The sequence below is a fragment of the Cupressus sempervirens genome, chromosome 3 (assembly GCF_028749045.1).
Source record: "Cupressus sempervirens isolate cs-2001-9-10 chromosome 3, ASM2874904v1, whole genome shotgun sequence".
NCBI classification, from domain to species: Eukaryota; Viridiplantae; Streptophyta; class Pinopsida; order Cupressales; family Cupressaceae; genus Cupressus; species Cupressus sempervirens.
In genome coordinates, this window is record NC_143120.1 from 660,325,940 (window position 1) to 660,346,633 (window position 20,694).

A 20,694-nucleotide genomic window follows, 5' to 3' on the forward strand; every position below is an offset into this window, starting at 1 on the left:
AAATCAGTAACAAATTCTCCAAGCCACAGTTAGACACAATAGGAGAATCCGATAGGATCAGTGCACATGTAATAGTACTGCCATGAATTTATGTGTTTTTCCAAATGCAGATCTGAATGTATATATATAGGACTAGAAGAGGCATGTCTCTATGTTAATCAATATTGGTTATTGTAAGTTAATTGTTGTTAGACAATATTAACAACTATCTATCTATATAATTGACAATTAATCAAATGCAATAATGTTTAACCAATAACCATAGAGGGGTCATCTCTAGATCAATTCAATCCAACTGAAGCTATAACATCAACAAGGCTTAATCAAAAGATGCACACTTGGTTCAATACAAATATGTACCCCCTGTAACACCTATTTAATTGCTGGACTGAAAATGTTCATGCCCAGCATACAATGACAAGGATGATAAAACAAGTATTCCATATCTAAAAGCATAGAGAATTCAAATCTAAAATCAAACATTACTTGATACAAAGGAAAGACTTCACAAACCATGAAGTCCTTAGTGAGAAAACATCGATCTTCGAAAGAAAAAAAAATTCTGCACGATCTATTTTATTGAAGTGAAAACATCAACTTTTGGAGATAACATATTTACTTTTGTGATCTATTTTGTCAAAGCCAATTGGTTGCCATCAAAATTCAAGGATGGACAAATCAGATCACACTGATCAACAGTTTAAACTCGGTGCACTATGAACATCTTAAGGGAATTATTAATTATTAATCTTGAAGATGCAGCCGGGCATTTCCATTCCAAAATTATTTGAAGCATTGTCTCGAGCTAGATCTAAACTAATACAACTACCAACCAAAATAAAAACTCACATTTTTCAAGATTATATACACCAGACTTTTACAACATATCAGAAAAATATAGGAAACCCTCAGTCTCATTCTTGACTAGGAGCAAAGTTAAATCAGCCTAATGAGCTAAAGTAGCACCAGAAATGCCTTTTTTTTTTAGGAAACTGTTTCTCCAATGCGGAAAACTTCAGAGCTCTTATTAGGCTTGACTGAATTTGGGTGAGACAGAGCATGCCTTCCTAATGAGATCAAACATTTTTCGTTATCACAAGAGAGCAGAATTAAAAAAGTGTTTGGCTGAGTCACACTGATGAATGGAAATGATTGGCATCTTCCAAGGGATTCCTTCTTTGCCTGGGGTTGAAAGTTGCATTTGCAATATATTCTTCAGCTGTCATTCCAGGTTTACGTTTCTGAGATTCCCTTTTATCTGTAACAATGGAGTTGGATAGTCCTAAAGATTGATCACACATAATGGCTTTGGCTTCAGCAATTACTGTCGGGCTGTGTTCTGCTGCATACAGAATCCTTTTAACTGCAGAAACTACCTGCATAAAGAAGAGAACAGTTGAACTAAGTTGTAAGGTATTTGATAACCAACAGCTTGTATGGAAAGGCCTGGTAAACACTTTAACATGAGAGCTTCAAAGCCAAAAATGTCATTTGAAGAATCATGAAAAGTCATTTCAAGTGAAAGCCATTTTCTCAATATTGACAGTCAAAGAATGCAAATGAGACAGGAGACTTGTGCTCACTGGCAAACATTTCATAGCTGGGTTTTGAAACAAAATTTCAATGTTTCTTAATTTTGCAAAGTAGAATTCTCTTTCCTTTTCCAAGCTAGCCACGGACACCAGTAATTCGGTTATCTGCATAAGGGTAAAGTTTTAGTAATTAGATGTATGCTGATTGCGATTCAAGACATGATTCAATATACAAAAAGGATGGGGTATTTGATATAAACCTGCTCATTAAGGTTGTGAATTTGTGATTGAACGACAACTGGAGCTGGATGAGCAACAGAGGTTCTTTGCTCCCCTGCCGTTGATGTAGAAATCTGAGCATTTCCAGCAGTATTACTGGGGACTTTTCTTGTTGCTTTGTGTGCATCATTGGTAACAGGAGTTTCATGTTGCCTGGAGCCTGAAACTGCATAGTGTTTGGATGCAGAGGTTGCCTTCTTAGTAACTTCTTTACCCCCTTTACACATTTCTCTGCGTTCCAAAGCATTGTAACTGAAACACCCCAAATGAAAAATACAAAACCTTATCAAAACTGCTACAATTGAACAAGGTAAGTTGGAATATACCTTTTTTGAAATAGGATTTAATAATTAAAAAAACATAAAAAATAAAAATACAAATTTAAATATAATTTAAGCTTAATTAATTTTTAAAAAGGGTCAAAAGGCATTAAATGAGAAGTTGTGACCCTCTCAAACATGAGCTATAGAAGGGTCAAAAGGCATTAAATGAGAAGTTGTGACTCTCTCAAACATGAGCTATAGAAGGGAGAAGAGTTCAAAGAAGGATTAATGGAAGAAGAAAGAAATGAGACAAAAACAAGGAAGTAACTCTTTCAAAGGGTGACAATTATGAAAGGTCGTGACTCTTTTAAAAATTTAAAGGATAGAAATTATGGAGGGTTATATTCTTTCAAAAGGGAGGTAATCGTGGAAGGTTTTGAGTCTTGACACTTGCAAAGGGCAGACATAATGAAGAGGTGAAGGGCAGACATAATGCAAAGGTGAGACTCCCCATCACATTGGAAGATATAAAGGGGAGAGGATTCCAGATGAGGGCATCCAAGAGAGATCCATTTGGAAAATAGTTCCATTTTTTTTAAAAGGCAGCAACAGATGGCAGTGACCCAATTCTTATGAAACAAAGTATAAACAAGAAATTATCCAAGCATTCAAGGATCATTTATCAATCATCACTCATCAATAACCAAATCAAGCAAAGAATCAATCAGCAAATCATTCTATCAAATCAACATTCATTCAACCATCATTCACCAATATATCAAACTGCCACTCATTAGATCATCAATCATCTAATCAACAATCACTTAATCATCACGCACCAATACCTCGAATCATACAATCAAAGGAACATTCAATCAATAATTCATACAAATCTTAATCATTCAAAAAAAATCCATGAAGGATAAGAATTGGAATGATCAATGACAAATAAGCAGAAGCAAAACTGCAGTAACAACTGAACCAATCCTGGCAACAATGCTAATTAAGGGATAAAGTGGATAGATAAGTAGAAATATAGATCCGTGCATATGAGTTCGTACAATAGAGATACGTGCAGAAATTAATGAGTAATCCCAGTGCTCTTTCTAATATAAACATGCAATGGAAGATTCATATGATAGCCCATTCACAATGTAGAGAAATGGTTTGCAAAACAGGAAGGCTGATCAACCTTTTGAATACATGAGAGATGAAGAATTGACATACTCGCCATCAAGTATGCCACCCATCGTCAGCAGGCATATGTGTGCTCCTAGGCTTGGTAGAGAGAGGTAGTCTTCGTACTCCTATCAAGCATGCTACCCATTGGGGTTAAGCCTCATGGGCTAGGAGGTTGATTAGTGCTCCTAGGCTTGATCAAGGAGTATGGAGTGCCTCCAAGGTGGACTGATGGATGGAAGGGTGGCCCACCTTCCATGCCCTCACAGTCAGTACAAGGGAGACCGACCTTGTGATTGCGGTTTTCAAACATTTCAATGAATTCCTAATGAGTCCCCTATAGGAACCTCCTTAAAAAAGGCAATGGCTTGTTTGTATTTCAATATGAATGACGTTTATGGATACCATGGTGTTTGCTAATGATTAGTGTGGTAGATGATACTATGGCTTATGATTTAGTATTAATTTTACCAAGGCCTAGACTATGATGATACCGTTTTCCAAACAAGTCAGTCTGGTCTTAAAAATATTTAATAAGCACAGCTATTAAATATTTTATATTATTGTTATTTTCTGTGGCCAGCCTAGTTGAGTGTTTTAGCAAATAAATACATATTTTAAATACTTTAGCTATTTGGCCAACCTTGGTTGTTTTAGCAAATAAATACATAATTTGGCTCTTTCGCTGACCTTGTTGTGGCGGTTTACCAAAACGAACCAGCTATTCTATTTAAGTAATTTGTTTGGTATGGTGAGGCATCAATGAATTTCACATGATCAGGGATTAAACAAATATTGAAGGAGCTCAGATGGAAAACTGGGCAACTCAATCCTAATAGGAGTAGCCTTTACCAACTCGTCATCAATCAATATTTAGTCTATTTTGTCCCTTAGTTCTATATTTCTGAATAATTGTATTTCTTCTACCTTATAGGACACACATGACTTAGAGATCTTTCTTCTATGGAGTGAGTGATATCTATTCCCTTCTTTGTTGTGGTCCGTTAACCCAACAAAGCAGGTTATTTGCAGTGCTTATAGTGTTAAGTAAGGAATTAGTTTAGTGTTAACTATTAAGTAAGGCATCAGTTTCATGAAAAATTACATCTGAAGATGAACAAACGAATTGTGCAAATCCATGGCTAACTATCAGGAGAAGGTAATTGTGGAGCAGCCAGTATATTCTGGAGTATTCAAGATCCTTCAGTTTGAGCTCTCAGATTTCAGTCAACAAATGTTACAAGAGTCACAAACAAAAAGGAACCATATCAAACGCAGAATTTGTGTGTTTGGTTTGTTACAAGGTTCTTTATCAAACTCAGAGTTTGTGTCAATCTTTGTGTTGAAAAGAAACAATTACATTTGGAATTGCATTACTGAGTTTATTATCAAATATAATCTATATGTAATTGCATAAGGCTCAAATCTGGTAATGAAATATTACAGATCTGAGTTGACTATGTGAAAATTACCAAACAACTCTGTTGATCTAGCTTAGTTTCATTAGAAGATTATAAAAATCTAAGACGGTTTATTTTAGTTGTATCAGTGCATGGCTTCTTGCAGCCTGAGGGTATTTGATGAGTGAAATAGAACAATGTTACCAATTGCATGAAAAGAAGGGAACAACCATGGGAGATAAGGATAGGATAATATGGAAGCTTTTGTCAGGAGAAATGAAGAATCCCAAATTACAGTGGCAAAAATCTATGAGATGGATGGTCCAACTCCTGACAGAACTAAATCGGTAGAGAAAAACTAATAAGCCTACACAAAATAGGGCAGAAGTGAGTAGAATTGATGGGCAAAAGATTTCAGCCAAGAAAGCTTCAGTGAATACTGGATCCTCCAAGGCTAATTTTTGGGAGAAGAGGAGAAGCTTGATCAGATAAATGAGATGGATAAGCTTCATGATGAGTACAGTGCCTTGAGCATTCCCATTCGCAATGATATGACCTTCATAGAGTTCTATGAAATGAAAACAAGGAGGGCATAAAAGTAGGAGGCGTGGAGAGAGAAAAGGTGTCCAACACCGTTTGGTAAAGATTGCAATTCCCAATTTTGAATGGACTAGAAGCACATCAGCAAGGGCCTGGTTACAAAAATTAGACACATACTTTTCATTGAACCCATTGTTCGAAGAGGAAGCTTTAAAAATTGCTACACTACATCTTGAAAGGATAGCCCATGAATGGTGGTATCATGGCATGATAACCCATGGGCATGATTCCATTAACACTATGGAGGACAGCCAAAGCATGCTTGAAAGATTTGATAGTTGAGATCCCAAAATTCACTTTACATACTTAGCACAGCTGAAGCAAGAAGGCGAAGTGGAATATTTTGTAGAAAAATTTCAAATAGTTGCAGTAATGGTTCCTGATGTAACTGAAAGAAGACTCATGGTCCTATTTGTAGAAGGCTTTTCCAAACCTCTTTATAAGGGCATTTAAACCGAATACATCACAAGAAGCCATCATAAGAGCCCTTAATTTGGAATGTTCATGGTTAGGGGCAATTTCTATCCCAAGAAGACAATGCCTCCTATTCTGTCCAAGAGATCATTTCAGAACTGAAAAGAATATAAAACTTCCCAAGGCATCACCTCCCAAGTCAAGGGTGGTATCCAATGAAGATCTAGGAAGTGATAAGATTGAACTTGAAAAAAAATAGAAGAGGAGTGATGAGCATTATTTAATTACATCTTTTATTCCTGTTTTCAGTAACCCAAAAGACATCTTCTGAATATTAATAAGTGTAAATAATAAGACTTATATGCATATATACTTAGATAATTGGCTCTTAAAGCTAATTTTGAATTAATGAACTAATGTTGATATTCGAATGATAATGCAAATTTTGTTCCTATCGATTTGAATAGATTTTGTGAATCTATGGCATTATTATGCATTTTACCATTTATGAGATACTCCCAGATTTGAAGACAATATATTTGGAAAGATGCCGAACTTTATGCACAAGAAGTTCCACATAAGTGAAGTTTGAGTGACAGAACTGAAAGAATACAATCAGATCAACTAAAGAAGAATTGCACATTTCATGCGTAATTGGCACATATTTGATATACTTGGTCCACCTGTTTCTTCTACTACACTGTTGTAAATAACAGAACCCATAGTTCTGATTTCTTTTCTTTTGGTCAATCCTGAACATTCAGATTGTTGTTTTGTTTTTCAAATAAGGAATACTATATATATATATTCCATTGCTGCTTTGTTTTTGAGTATGCACGACTGAAATGGTCTACTTCGTAATAGGGAGTTGGTTAAAAGTAAGATAGTTTAGGAAGCTAGTTGATAGTTTTGTTAGTATTCTACAGTCAGCAAGTTGTTTTCAGACTCAGCATTAAAGCTTGGATAATTGAAGGAATTACTTGGATCTTATTTGTGTTTTGAATTCATTGAATATGGAAGTCATTATGCTCATATGGATCTGGATGTCAAGGTAGATTCTATCACTGTAATTTTTAGAAAGTTTGTTATTTTCAATCTTAGAAATCATTTCAAATCTTGTTAATTCAAGATGTGTTAAAAGTAGGGGTACTATTTGTTTGAACAGTTTTCAACAGATAAAGACATAGTTAAGAGTTAAAAGAAATTGTTTAGATTAGATTATTTGTTGCATTTGTTTAAGTATTTTCCTTATTAACTAGTTAAGTTATACCATCTTTAGTACAACGTTGTTTTGGATAGATTAAATTGAATTCCTATTGTTATTCTCTAATTGCTAAATAGGAAGGGAACATGTTATAAATCTATTCTAGGATCCGAATTGGGAGTAAGTAAGAACTTTAGAAATTCTATTGCTTTGGATAACTTCAAAACAACAAGTCAGTCACTATTCATAGTGCAAAAACCCCCAATCATTGAGTCTCTTTGGATGATCCTTATAGCAGACAGCCTTGTACACACCATGGTCGATATTTAAATTAAGAACTAAATGATGCAATTTGACAATAGAAATAACAATGCACTAGATGACGCACTTTATAAGGAGTTGTTTTCTTATGACATTTTTGAAGGGAAGGTGCAAGATGATAGGTTCAAAGTAGTCAATGAGCTCATCCTTTACAAAGACCAAGAGCATATCATTCTTGAACCTAAGATGAAGAGGGGGATTTTAATAGTGTATCATACCACTCCATTTTCTGGTCATCCTAGTCCAATACTTGACTAAGTGCCGAATGGTTGTCTTATGACTCCATTCTTCAACATGGCTTGACTCTCAAGTGGGTGTGACTTGATTCCTAAAGCTGTTTGTACTGTCCCCTGGTAGGTTGAGTCTTAGTTATTACCAAATTAACAGAGACTTGATATTTATGTCCCAAGCTAAGGGATATAAGGCATTTGAAGTGAAAAGAAATATTCATTTATTTAATCAGATTAAGTTATCTGTATATTCATTAACACTCATATCAGACTTTATTACTATTCCAACTCAAAGACGAAAGGAGTAGGTATTATCCAAGTTGCCTAGATACCAACTTGCAATGGATTCCCTCAAAGTTTACAGGCCCAAGTCAGTAATAGTGTATATATCGCTGTCTTCCCTTCTCAAATTAAAATAGTAATAGGACCTAAGTATTTATATAATATCTTGATTATCAGTAATAGTGTATATATCATTTTGATTTTATATATATATATTAAGAAATATTTATTATAAACATATGAATGTATAATTTTGAGTTTATTACTATTTATGCATATGGAAGACCATATATGGGTCTATCACTCATAAACAAATTAGATAAATATTCAGCAGTCAGAATTACTCGCTAATTACTTACCAACCCATGCACCTGATTAGCCAGGATGCAAACACCCATCTTTGATATGTATTTCTTCTGTATTCCTTTCTAAATACGAAATAGATAATAATTTTCCTTCCATGCCCTCAAAAGATGGGTTTAATGCTTTTAAGAATCTGCCTCAAGCTTTGACATGATGTAAAAATTTGCCTTAAGGCAATGAATAAAAATGCCAAGATCTAGAAGCTCAATAGAGAGCACAAGAGAGACAAAATGACATGATCCTCAAATGACAGATTCAATGATAATCAATAATCAAATTCAATAGTGGATCAAATGAAAATGGACGCCCAATCAATATTTAGTGAATGCAAAATATTGTTGCTCGACCATTAGTAAATTCTAGCACTTGGCCATTGGTGAATTTCTTGGTCACTTTAGAGCTTAACGTCAACTATCACTTAGTTGATACTAATGCTTGGTCAACACTAAAATGCTTGGCCTATACTGGAGCTCGGTTGATACTAGCATTACTTAGTTTTTAGTCTCTTTCTTGGTCAAGCCTTACATAAGTGATATATCTTGATTTTTACTATAAAGATTTGAACATCAACATGATATAAACAATACCTTTTTCTTGTCAAAGTCTAACTAATCAAATAACCATTGTAGCTTCCTTTTCATAACTCAACCTTTCCTCTAGGTTCTTTTGTTATGAGAAATCTCTCAAATGTAGATGTGCCTGAATATATAGGCAATGCATGATAAACTAGGTGTGATGCAAGTGATAACATATCAACTTGGCAAGGTGTAATCACATGTCCACTAAAGGTGGATCATCTTCCATTGTGTAACAAAGTATGTGCAACAATGAGAGGATGATAATGTAATAAGAACACAAGTTGGATCTCAGAAACAAGAGATGTGAGATAACAAGTGCAAGTGGATTTCTCCTACACCATATGTTAAATAAAGTGCAAACTCCTAGGTGTCTCAATGACAACTAATATGCAAATGCATTATCCTAGAAGTAAACTTAAGTAAAGTGTAATTAGTAACTTTTAATTACACCAACAATATTCATTATATATTTTGCCCTTCTAAAAGGCTGCAACCTTTAAGATATGGCTTATGTCTCTTCATATTCGTCACCTTTCATTAAAAATCGCACCCCTTAAACTTTTGTATCATGAACTTCATATTGTAGACACCTAAATTTGATTACACTGCTTTGGTAATCTAATTTAGCCATCTCTAAAGGCATTATTAATTAAATTCTTATTTAATTAATCCTTTGCCATCCCTAGTTGATTAATTTAATTAATCATCTATAGTCCTAATTGATAAATCAAATAATCTATTATTTATCAATTAAATCCTTTTCTCTTATCTAATTCCAAAAATCCCCATTTATTAAATAAATCTATTTGATAAATGAAATCCTCAAATTAAAAAACCCCTAACCTATCTCTAATCCTCCATTTAGCCTAATCCACCCCATCCACCCATACTAACCAAGCTTAGCCACTAACTCACCCACCCTCATTAATGCCATCCACTTGCACATCTCTAACATCCCTAATCTAATCCTAAACCCAAGCCTAATCCACCCCCTAATGTTGTCACATTCCTTAAACAAGTTTAAGACTTTCCTAATCCAAACCAAAGTCTCCCCTCAAAAAACCCAACCACTAAGTCATGAGTGCTCTTACAAAACATAAAAGACTCTTACAAGCCCACTCATGACTCTTACACCCATCTTCCACACTCTTCCCTCTTCCACACTCATTCCTCTTACATCCCTCTTACATACTCAACCCCACTCATCATGCCTTTAACCAACCCTTTACCCTACCCTCTCACACTCATCCTCCTTGTGACAAGTGTCACCTTCCCATTGGTGCTAAACAAGCACAATCCATGTGCTCTCCTTTGAGTGCATCCTAGCCCTCCTTAAGCCTTCATCCATCCTTGCATCTAAGCCCTCCATCCCTCTACCCCTTAGCCTATAAATTGAATCCCATCCCAAGCCATTTCATCAACAATCTTTGAGCTAAAGTTACCATGCCCTTTTGAGAGCCAAAAGCCATACCCATACCCTTATAATGCCAAATTGAGAGCTCACAAAGCTACCAATTTGCCATTACCCATCTCCATTGAAGCAACTTTTGAGCATCTTGAGCATACATCCACAAGAAAAGGACACATCTACAGAATCAAGAAAGCATGGAGTGTTTTCTCTTGTGAGGTTTGCACTTATTGTTTGCTTTCTTTGTCTAAGCATATATGTGAATTTAGTTTTTGGTTTGTGAATGTTTACTTTATTTGTTAATGTTCTTTGCATACTAAATCTTGTTCTACACATATGATAATCGCATTACCCTTGTGACTTAATCATTTGTTAAGTAATCGTTGTATAGTCCTTTACATCAACTAGTTGTTGCCATGATACCATCTCAAGGAACTTAGTCACTATTCTCAACTTTTGTATTGCTATTGTTTATGTATCCCGGATATCATTATAGTCTTCTAGTAATCGTTGCTAACATAATCTAGAATGGCCTACATATAATAATTGATTTCTTTTTGTAATTGATAATGTGACCGCTTAGAATTGTCTCACGAATAAGTTAGGGGTCGAAGCTCTAAAACACAAGTTAAGCCTTATGCAAGATGGTGAAATAAGTTGGTCGATCTTTCATTATTACATTGATGCATTTGTTCATCATTGTGTATATATTGTCTGGTTAGATTATCGATTCATATAAACCGCTAATGCCAATTACTATTAGTTTACTTGTCATTTAATTAATATTGACTTCGCTTGGATAGTGTTAATGATGGATGTCGGTCTCCTTGGTTGACCCTTATTAGTTAGCCTTTGCTTTCTTAGGTAGTGCTGATAATAATCTCCTACTTGATTAATATATTAAAATTTTGATATTGAAAGGTTAAGGGCAAGATGCAGGAACGCTAGGGCTTAGGGTTTGACAGCTGGAATGGTTAAAGATACAGAGATAGTGTAGGGAAATACCTACAACAGGGTAGATTCGAGCCCTTTTGAAGGCATGAAGGTTTGACCTACTGGGGCCAAAGAAATGGCAGATGACAGATGGGAGATAGGCAGGGCCAACAGAGGACTAAATGGAGAAAAGTTGAGAAAGTTGATGAAAGGGTGGGACAAGATGGGACTAGGAGGATCAGAAACATTGGAAACAATGGTCACCCAATGTAGCGTTTAACCTCTTATAACCTGGGGGGAAAAGTGGATTTTGGCAAGATTGCTCAACGCATGCGGAGACCACAAGCAATGGAAAACCAGGATCAACAGAGGATTAAGGAACTAGAGCAGGAAAGATGCACAGTGGATAAGGTTGTAATAGAGCAAAGTTCATGGAAGGAGAAGGTAATTTTTTTAGAGTAATGCTTTCTTTATAAAGTGGGGGGGAAGCATGGCCTTCAACAGGAAAGCTAAAAAAATGGTGTGATGAAAAATGGGAGAGGGTAGCAAATTTTAAAAATTTGAAAGATGATTTTTGCATGGTAACAGTGGACATTGCCCAGGACAGGGATTGGATTATGAATGGAGGCTGGATTATGAATGGAGGCCCATATTATATGGAAGGCTTTGGTTTTATATGAAACCATGGGTTACAAACTTTGACTCAACAAAGGAAGTCATTAAACATTTTCCTATTTGGGGGGGTCTTCGAAATCTCCCACAAGAATACTAGAATGATTATTGTTATCAAATGATAGGAAATAAGTTGGGAAACTTTGTGAAAGTAGTGGAGATGGTGGATAAGGTAACTTTTCAAATGTTCCCTAGGATCTGTATTATATGAAACGATTGCCACCCTTAACCAGAAATGATTGAGCTCTATTCGAAGGCGGGGGTGTGGAGACAAACCTTTGTCAATAGAGGAAGAGTTAATGTGGTGTGAACATTGCCTTAGTGAAGACCATCATTCTAAAATATGTGGGCAAGCGAAGCGCTTGAAAGGAAAGGAAGAGGAAAGTCTATTGAATAGGGCGATAGAGATTTCTGGGGTCTAGAAGGTGGAGCAAAGGTTAAAAGAGAGAGACTCTCTAGATATGGTGGCAGATCTGGAAAGTGTTTTGATTTTGAAAGCAAGAGAGAATAACTTGCAAGAGAGAGAAAGTGAAGGGGGTGGGGACGTTATGATAGAGGAGGACTATCAAGAAGAGAGGAAAAATCTAAGTGAGAAAGAGAGCTAGCAAGACCATATGGAGGTAGAAAGAGAGGTTCAAATTTCAGGAGTAGAAAGGGACAGAAAAGAATCTAAATGTATGTGGACAGAAGGGGAAAGAGCTTATGATGAAAGCTCCTCACAAGGTAGGATCAGTTCTCAAGCGTTAATCAAGGAGGTAGATCAGGTTCAAGGAGTGGAGGAATGTGTGGGTGAAGAAGGGGGGATGGATTGAAGGAGGATTTTTGTCTTCTTTTGAGGAAGAAGACAATTGGATGTTCTTAGAAGAGGACAGAGTAGGGTGTGATGGAGAAGGTTTTAAAGATAAAGAGATTTCCCCTATAAGAAACTTGAAGGGGTGTTCTACTAAAGAATCCTGCACAGAAAAGAGTTCAGAGGATGCAGATTTGGATAAGGAGGATGGACAATTAAGAGAGGAGGATTTCTTAGGGTTGGTTGATGAAATTGCTCTAAAAGAAAAGAGAACTCTATCTAAAATTGAAAGAAAGAATCATAAAATTCAAGTTGGGGAAAGTCAAAAAAGAGGGAGACGGACTATAAATGCATTAATCCAGATAGTTGGAAGTGCAAGAGGTCAAAGTAAATTGAAAACGGGAAGAGGAAAGACCCCTTTCCGAAGAGGATGAAGCTCCTATCCTGGAATGTAAGGGGCTGCAATGCCCCTTCGAAAGTTTGTTTGATTAAGAGAGGCCTTGATCAAGCGAGACCGGATATTGTCCTTTTGCAGGAAACAAATATTAAAAGGGAAGATGTAGCAAGAGTAAAAAGAAAATTTGGAAATTGGTGTAGTGAACGGGTTGTGGCAAAAGGAACTTCTAGGGGTGTAAGTGTGTTATGGAAGGAGGACTCGATTAATGTTGTTGTAATGCAATAGGAAAGCAATTAGCAATGGTTAAAGTTAAGATCTAGATAGCTTGAAGTGGAATTTAATGTGATAAATGTTTATGGTCCTATGTAAAGTAAGAACAAAAGAGAACTGTGGAAATCTCTAACAGGTGTAATGGAGGCTATTCAAGATGAGATAACAGTGTTGGGAGGTGATTTTAATGTTATTCTCTACCTGGAGGAAAAAAGGGAGGAAGAGAGTGGAGATCGCTCAATCAGGAAGATTTCTCATCCTTTCTGACAAAAAATGGTCTAGCGGATATTCCCTTTGAACAAGGTGAGTTTACATGGACTAATAGGAGACCAAGGTTTGTAAATATTGCTGAAAAAATAGATATATTTCTATTGGGGGCTGATTGGACTAAGGTTGAGTGGATGGTAGAGGCATAAATTTTGCCTATACATGGTTCAGACCACTTCCCAATTGGGCTTAGAATACAGGAAGAATCCTCACCAGATCGATGCCCCTTCAAATTTGAATCAATGTGGCTACGGGTAGATGGTTTAAAAGATTTGATAGAGCACTAGTGGAGAAATGCTCCTATTTTTTCAAGGAATAAGGCCTTTATTGTTTTTAAAAAGTTACAATTCATAAAGGAGAAGTTGAAGGTCTGGAATAGGGAATCCTTCCAAAACATTTTTAGTAAGAAAGTCGAGTTAGAACTCTCTTAAAGGAATTAAATGACAGATTGATTTTGCAAGGTGTGGGGGAGGAGGATTTTGTAGAAGAGAAAAAGTTAAAAAAGGAATATGAGGAGATTTTGTCAAGAGAGGAGGTGTTCTGGAGACAGAAATCTAGAGAGACATGGCTGAATGAAGGTGATAGAAACACAAAATTCTTCCATAATTCAATCAAAGTTAGAAGAGCTCATAATAGGATTTTCTCAATTGTAAATTCGGAAGGGGATTTGGTAAAGGATCCAGAGATGTTAAAGTAGAAGGTTGTCTCCTTTTTCCCAAAATAGAGGTAGGTTGGAAGAAAATGAGGGTGGGAAGAGGCTGAAGTTTTAGAAGGCATTCCTAATTGTGTAACAAAAGATCAGAATAGGATGTTGTCGGCCGAAAAAGTTTGGAGGAGCAGGCCAGAGAGACTGGAATCAAATGAATGTGGCTTTAGGTGTGAAATTGGTGTGGCAAGTGGTTACAAATTTAGAACAGTTATGGACTAAAATTTTAAGAGCCAAATATCTCGATTATAATGATGGGACAAGGATCTTGACAGTTCAAAACCCTTTAAGAGGTTCGGCTATATAGAACTTCATTATCTCCTGTAGACATGTTATCACTGATCACATTTCATGGAAGGTTGGTAATGGGCATCAAGCAGATTTTTGGGAGGATTCTTAGAATGGATATGAGGTCCTTGATGAGTGTTAGGATAGAGAGCTAAAAAAAAATTTGTGTGATTTATGGGGTTGTAAGGTTAGAGACTATATGATAGAGTCAGAAGGTTTGTTGGGTAAAATTTTTGTTTAGAAGGACTGGAGGGTGGAAGGTTTATCTTTTCAACAACAACAATATTTACAAGGTGTGTTCTCTACGAGAAAAGTCTTCTTAATAGAAAGAAATGACAAGATTAGATGGTGTGGTTCATCTTCGGATGAGTATTCTGTTAAGTTAGGTTATGACTTATTATCACAAGGGATAGAAGTTGGTTTTGAAGCTAGGGACTTATGCTATGTTAGGATTTAACCACGGACAGAAATAACAATTACATGCAAATGTAAACAATATCAGAAAATAATAGATCACACAGAAGAGAACACAAGACACCAAGGTTTAATGTGGTTCACTCAATTTCTGGGCTACGTCCACCAAACAACAAGTCCAATATTATTATGATCTAGTGATTACAACCTAATTACAATCTATAATCCCTTATAGCTTAGTACCGTCGTAAGAAGCAATATTCGCATCACACCTTATGAAACAATCCCTAACCCGAAGCTCTTTTATACAAGTATTTTTGCCGCTTTAGGATTAAAATTAGTTACAACATTAATGTGATCAAATTTCCACAATCCATCATAGTTTTGTAGATTAGTTTCTGGATTAGATTGTGTGACGATTTTTACCATCAACGTTTCGAATCACACTACGTGATCCATCATCAGGATGAGAGAGCAAGAGATGTCAAACAAAATAAGTGGCAGATTTAGCCTAGACTCACCAAATAGAAGAGAACAAGAGCAAGGGAGAGCACAAACTCCGAAGCTGAACCAAATCATAATAAAAATAAAAGCAAGACAAAACAAAAAGGGGAAAGGACTCAAACAAAAAGATGACACACTAAATTGACAACATGTCAGTCATAAATTGACAAATAAATAATAGCCAATTAGCGAATAGTAGCCTAAAAGAATTTATGAAGTATGTACAGTACTTCCCTGATCGGTCACCACAAACTATCAATCTCCCACTTGGGGACTGATCAGACTCCACACTAGACAACAATCTCCCACTTGAAGACTGATCATGTAGCAATACCACTACCACATGGGGCTCCCACTGGATCAAACCACCCTGGACTCTATTGTTCTTTTATTCTATTTAGTCTAAAAGACCAACCGAAGCTGAAGAGGAATTCAACTTCTCCCTTGTCACTACCTTTATAAACATATCTACTGGATTGTCATCTGTATCTTATCTAGCTTTAACTGCCATCATCCAAAATTGACCAAATGAAATGGTACCGCAACTTTATGTGTTTTGTCTTTGAATTCAGAGCAGAATTCTTCGCAAGATGAATGGCACTCTGACTATCTGTAAACAAATTATTATCCCTTTAAGGGTGTCCCAATTCTTCCAAGAAGAACTGAAGTCATATCATCTCCTTGGCTGCCTTTGTAGTAGAAACATACTCTACCTCTGTAGTGGATAAAGCATTAACCTTCTATAACCTAGAAACCTAGTGCACTGTTTCCCCACCAACAGTAAATGCATAACCTGTCGTACTCCGCTTGGTATCAATATCTCCTGCCAAATTTGAGTCAACGTAACCCTGTAAAACAGTAGTAGAGCCCCAAAAGAGTAAACATTTACTGGATGCTCCTTTCAAATATCTGAGAATCCATTTAACTACTTTCTAATGCTCAATTTTTGGATGACTCATATACCTACTAACGACTCCCACTGCATGTGCAATATCTGACCTTGTACATACCATAGCATACATCAAGCTTCCTACAGTTGAAGCATAGGATACCTTGGACATCTTATCCTCCTCTTCTTGTGTCTTGGGACACATCTCCTAGTCAACTTCAAATGACCACATAAAGGTGTGTTGACAGCTTTAGCATTCTCCATAGAGAAACGTTGCAACACCTTCTCAACATAATCCGCCTCAGATAGCGCCAATTTCATGTTCTTCCTATATCTGCAAATCTTCATAACAAGGATTTGTTTTGCTGCCTCCAAATCCTTCATAGAAAATGCATGTGCTAACTGGCGTTTCAACCCCTTAATGTGATCCATGTTAGACCCAGCTACAAGCATATCATCAACATATAAACATAAAATAATGTAGTTGTTATCATCCAACCTCTTAAAACAAACACAATGATCTGAATGACACCTACTATATCCATGCTCATACATAAAACTGTCAAATTTAAGATACCATTGCCGAGGTGCTTGCTTCAAACCATATAAACTTTTCTTCATTCTGCACACTAAGTTCTCCTTACCTTTGACCTCAAATCCCTGTAGCTAAGCCATATAAATCTCTTCATCCAAATCACCATGAAAAAAGGTTGTTTTAACATCAAGCTGCTCCAAATGCAAATTTTCAGTAGCCACAATCCTTAAAACAGTACGGATAGAAGTCATTTTAACAACAAGAGAGAATATCTCATCAAAATCAATGCATTTTTCTGTGCAAATCCTTTTACAACTAACCTAACTTTAAATCTTTTCTTACCTCCATCCTCTTCTTTCAACCTGTAAACCCACTTATTCTGTAAAGCCCTTTTACCTGCAAGCAACTTGCATAAATCTCATGTCTTATTTTTCAGCAAAGAGTCCATTTTGTCTTTCATTGCAGACTCTCACTGAATCTTAGTATCCACCTACACAGCTTCATCATAAAATTCAGGTTCACCAGCATCAGTTAGTAAAATAGAATACAAAGAAGGAGAACATCTTAGCCTTGTTGACCGTCTAACATTCACTAGGGTGTGTGGTATTTTTTGTTGCAGTTGTTGCACATTATGAGGGATTGTTGGAACATCATCTTTTGGAGTATCATCTAGCACTACATAATCATCTTCTTTCTTTTCATGTTGCTACAACAGATCTTTGTACAACGCTTTCTCATTGAATATGACATCCCTTCTTACAATTTTACGATTTTCAAAATCCCAAAGCCTATAACCAAAATCATCAATGCCATATCCAACAAATACACATTTCTTTGATTTAGCTTCCAACTTGATTCTATTTTCAGAATCTATATGAGCAAATGCTTCACAACCGAAGGTTTTGAGAAAAGAATAACTCACCTTACCAATTCATGCTTCCTCTGGAATACCACAACTCAAAGGAGTAGAGGGACCTCTATTAATCAAATATACAGCAGTATTAATAGCCTCTGCCCACATGTTTAAGGGCAACCCAACATGCAACCTCATGCTCCTTGCACGCGCCATTATAGTCCTGTTCATGTGGAGTCCTTGGAACAGTTTTCTCTCTACGAATCCCATTAGTGGAGCAATAATCTTCAAATTCATGACTGCAATACTCACCACCATTATCAGATCTAAGACATTTTAATTTCTTATCAGTCTCATTTTCAACCAAGCATTTCCATTTCTTAGAAGTTTGAAATACATCAGATTTCTATCTAAGGAAATAAACCCAAACTTTTCTAGTTGCATCATCAATAAATGTAACATAATAATGAGAGCCATCGAGGGAAGATTCCTAAGCCGGTACCCATACATCTGTATTCACAAGCTCTAAATTCTCTCTTTTATTTTCCTTCTTAGTGTTCACAAAACTCACTCTCTTTTGTTTTCCATACACAACTTTCATATATATCCATATTAACACATTTCAAACCTGGTAAAAATTTCTTTGAATGAAGTACTTTCATACCTTTCTCACTCATGTGCCCAAGTCTGGTGTGCCACAATGCTGATCAAAATCTATAGCAGTTATTTGTTCTCCCTACTCAACTACACCAACTATTCCTGAACATTCATGTTTCTCTGAAAAAATTCAAGTAGAAGGAACAATATGACCTGTACAAAGATATAAGGTGCCTACTTTACACCTTTTGCTACTACAAGAGAACCTTTTGAAACTTTCCAATTTTTATCATTAAAAGTAACTACACAACCCTCATCACCGAGTTGCCCTGCTGAAATTAAATTCCTACTCAGCCTTGGAACATGTCTTATACCTCATATAGTAGTCAATGATTCTCATTCTGCAACTTAATCTTAACTTTTCCCTTTCCAACAATCTGACAGGGTTCATTATCCCTCAAATAAACAAACCCAAAATCCCCTTGGACATAATCAATGAAATAACCTCTATGAGGTGTAGCATGAAATGAAGCACCAAAATCTAAAAACCCATGAATCATCAACACTTTCTAAAGACAGAAGCAAAGCATCCTCTTCGAATTTGTTACTTACCACATTTGTCTCCATGTTCCCTTCTAGTTTATCTCCTTCATTGTTATTTCGAGTCCAACAAACTTTCTTCTTTTGCCTTGTTTTACCATAGTACCAGCAATCTCTCGACCCTCTGGATTGAGACCTCTTCCCCTTTGATTTCCCACGATTTCTGGAATTATTTCCTCTTTCAGTCGTTCTACCTCTGCTTTGTGTGTTCAAAGCTGATGAAGATTCACCTGAGGTTCTCCTACAATTTTCCTCACTCAAAATAACACTGATCACATCATCATATTTTAGGGTATTAAATCCAGAAACAAAATTACCCACAGACATTACCAAGCCATTCCAGCTTTCAAGCAAAGAACACAAAATCAAGAAAGCCCTAATTTCTTCATCAAAATTTATACCCATAATAGAAGATAACTAACTAGTAACAGTATTAAACTCATTTAAATGATCTGCAACAGATACACCTTCTACCATTTTCATATTAAATAAATGCTTCATGAGAAAAACCTTATTTGAAACGGAGGGTTTTTCATACAATTTCGCTAGGGTTTCCATCAACTCTTTCGTCATCTTTGTTTCTGTAATGTTAAATGTCACTGATGGTGCCAAGCATAATCGAATGCTTCCAAGTGCCTTCCTGTCTAAAACCTCTCATTCCTCATTTGTCATAGTTCCCTGGTTTTTAGTTTTTCCTTCCAATGGCTTCCATAAATCTTTTTGATAGAGATAGTCTTCCATTTGCATCTTCCATAACTGAAATTTCTGCCCATTAAACTTGTCAACACTCAGCTTACCCTCGTCTGCCATTGCTCCCACTCAACCGTGAGACTTTCCTACAAAGGATAACCGAAAAACAACTAGGCTCTGATACCACTTGTTAGGATTTAACCATGGATAGAAATGACAATTACATGCAAATAGAAACAATATCAGAAAATAATAGATCACACAGAAGGGAATACAAGACACCAAGGTTTAACGTGGTTCACCCAATCCCTAGGCTGTGTCCACCAAACAGTAAGTCCAATATTATTATGATCCAGTGATTACAACCTGATTACAATTTGTAATCCCTTACAGCTCAATACCATAGCAAGAAGCAATTTTCGCATCACACCTTATGAAACAATCCCTAACGCTAAGCACTTTTATACAAGTATTTTTGTCGCTTTAAGGATTAAAATTAGTTACAACATGTCGGCCATAAGAATTTATGAAGTATTTACAGTACTTCCTTGATCAGTCACCACAAACTAACATGTTGGCATAAGGACATTTTGCCAAAAGCAAGGATGTTCACATGGTTAGCAGTTCAAGGTCGTATTCTGACAGGGGAGAGAAGGATGAGATCAGGTTTTCAAGGCTCTTTGTGATGTGTGATGTGTTTGAGGAAGGAAGAATTAGTGGATCATCTGCTTTTACATTGTGAAGTAGCAGTGGAATGTTGGAAACATGTGCAAGTTAAGTTGGGATGACAGGGGCCCTAGAGAAATTCTCCAGGGGATTTCTTCTCATCTTGGCCACGAGTGAGAAAGAGAAACATGCTTGAAAGTATGTGGATGATAAGTCCATCTATTGTAATTTAGAAGGTGTGGAAGGAGAGAAATAAGAGAATTTCTTAAGAGATTTCAGAACCTATGGAAAAACTCTTGAGAAGGATTGACCATTCCATAGAAGAAGTGGTAAGTGTTGTTATGTTTAGAAAGGAACAGAGGAAATGTGTCTTTACTAAAGATTATAGAACTATTCAAAAAGAATGGCCAGGGATCAAAATTAGACAAGCGGGAGTTTTAATAAAGGATAAACCTAAGAAAGAATAGAAATTAAATTCAATGTGGACAGCACCGGAGGAGGGATGGATTAAAGCTAACTTTAATGGGGCTGCGTTGGGCAATCCTAGTAGATCAGGGGCTGGTTTTATAG

The 20,694-nt window shown here is 36.3% G+C and overlaps 1 protein-coding gene across 5 annotated transcripts in view; it reads right to left on the minus strand.

Annotated features, from left to right (window-relative positions):
• Positions 1-710: 710 nt before the first annotated feature.
• Positions 711-20,694, minus strand: part of LOC149568432 (microtubule-associated protein RP/EB family member 1A-like) — a 30,386-nt gene continuing 10,402 nt past the window's right edge. For 3 of the 5 annotated variants that reach the window (XM_089821351.1, XM_089821350.1, XM_089821348.1), the window contains 3 exons: positions 1,793-2,063; positions 1,584-1,697; positions 711-1,376 (listed from right to left, as the gene is read on the minus strand). In XM_089821351.1, coding sequence (XP_089677477.1) covers positions 1,131-1,376; positions 1,584-1,697; positions 1,793-2,063 — 631 coding nt within the window. In that variant the 3' untranslated portion in view covers positions 711-1,130. The remainder of the gene's footprint in view (positions 1,377-1,583; positions 1,698-1,792; positions 2,064-20,694) is intronic. The other 2 variants (XM_089821352.1, XM_089821349.1) reach the window with 1 other exon arrangement.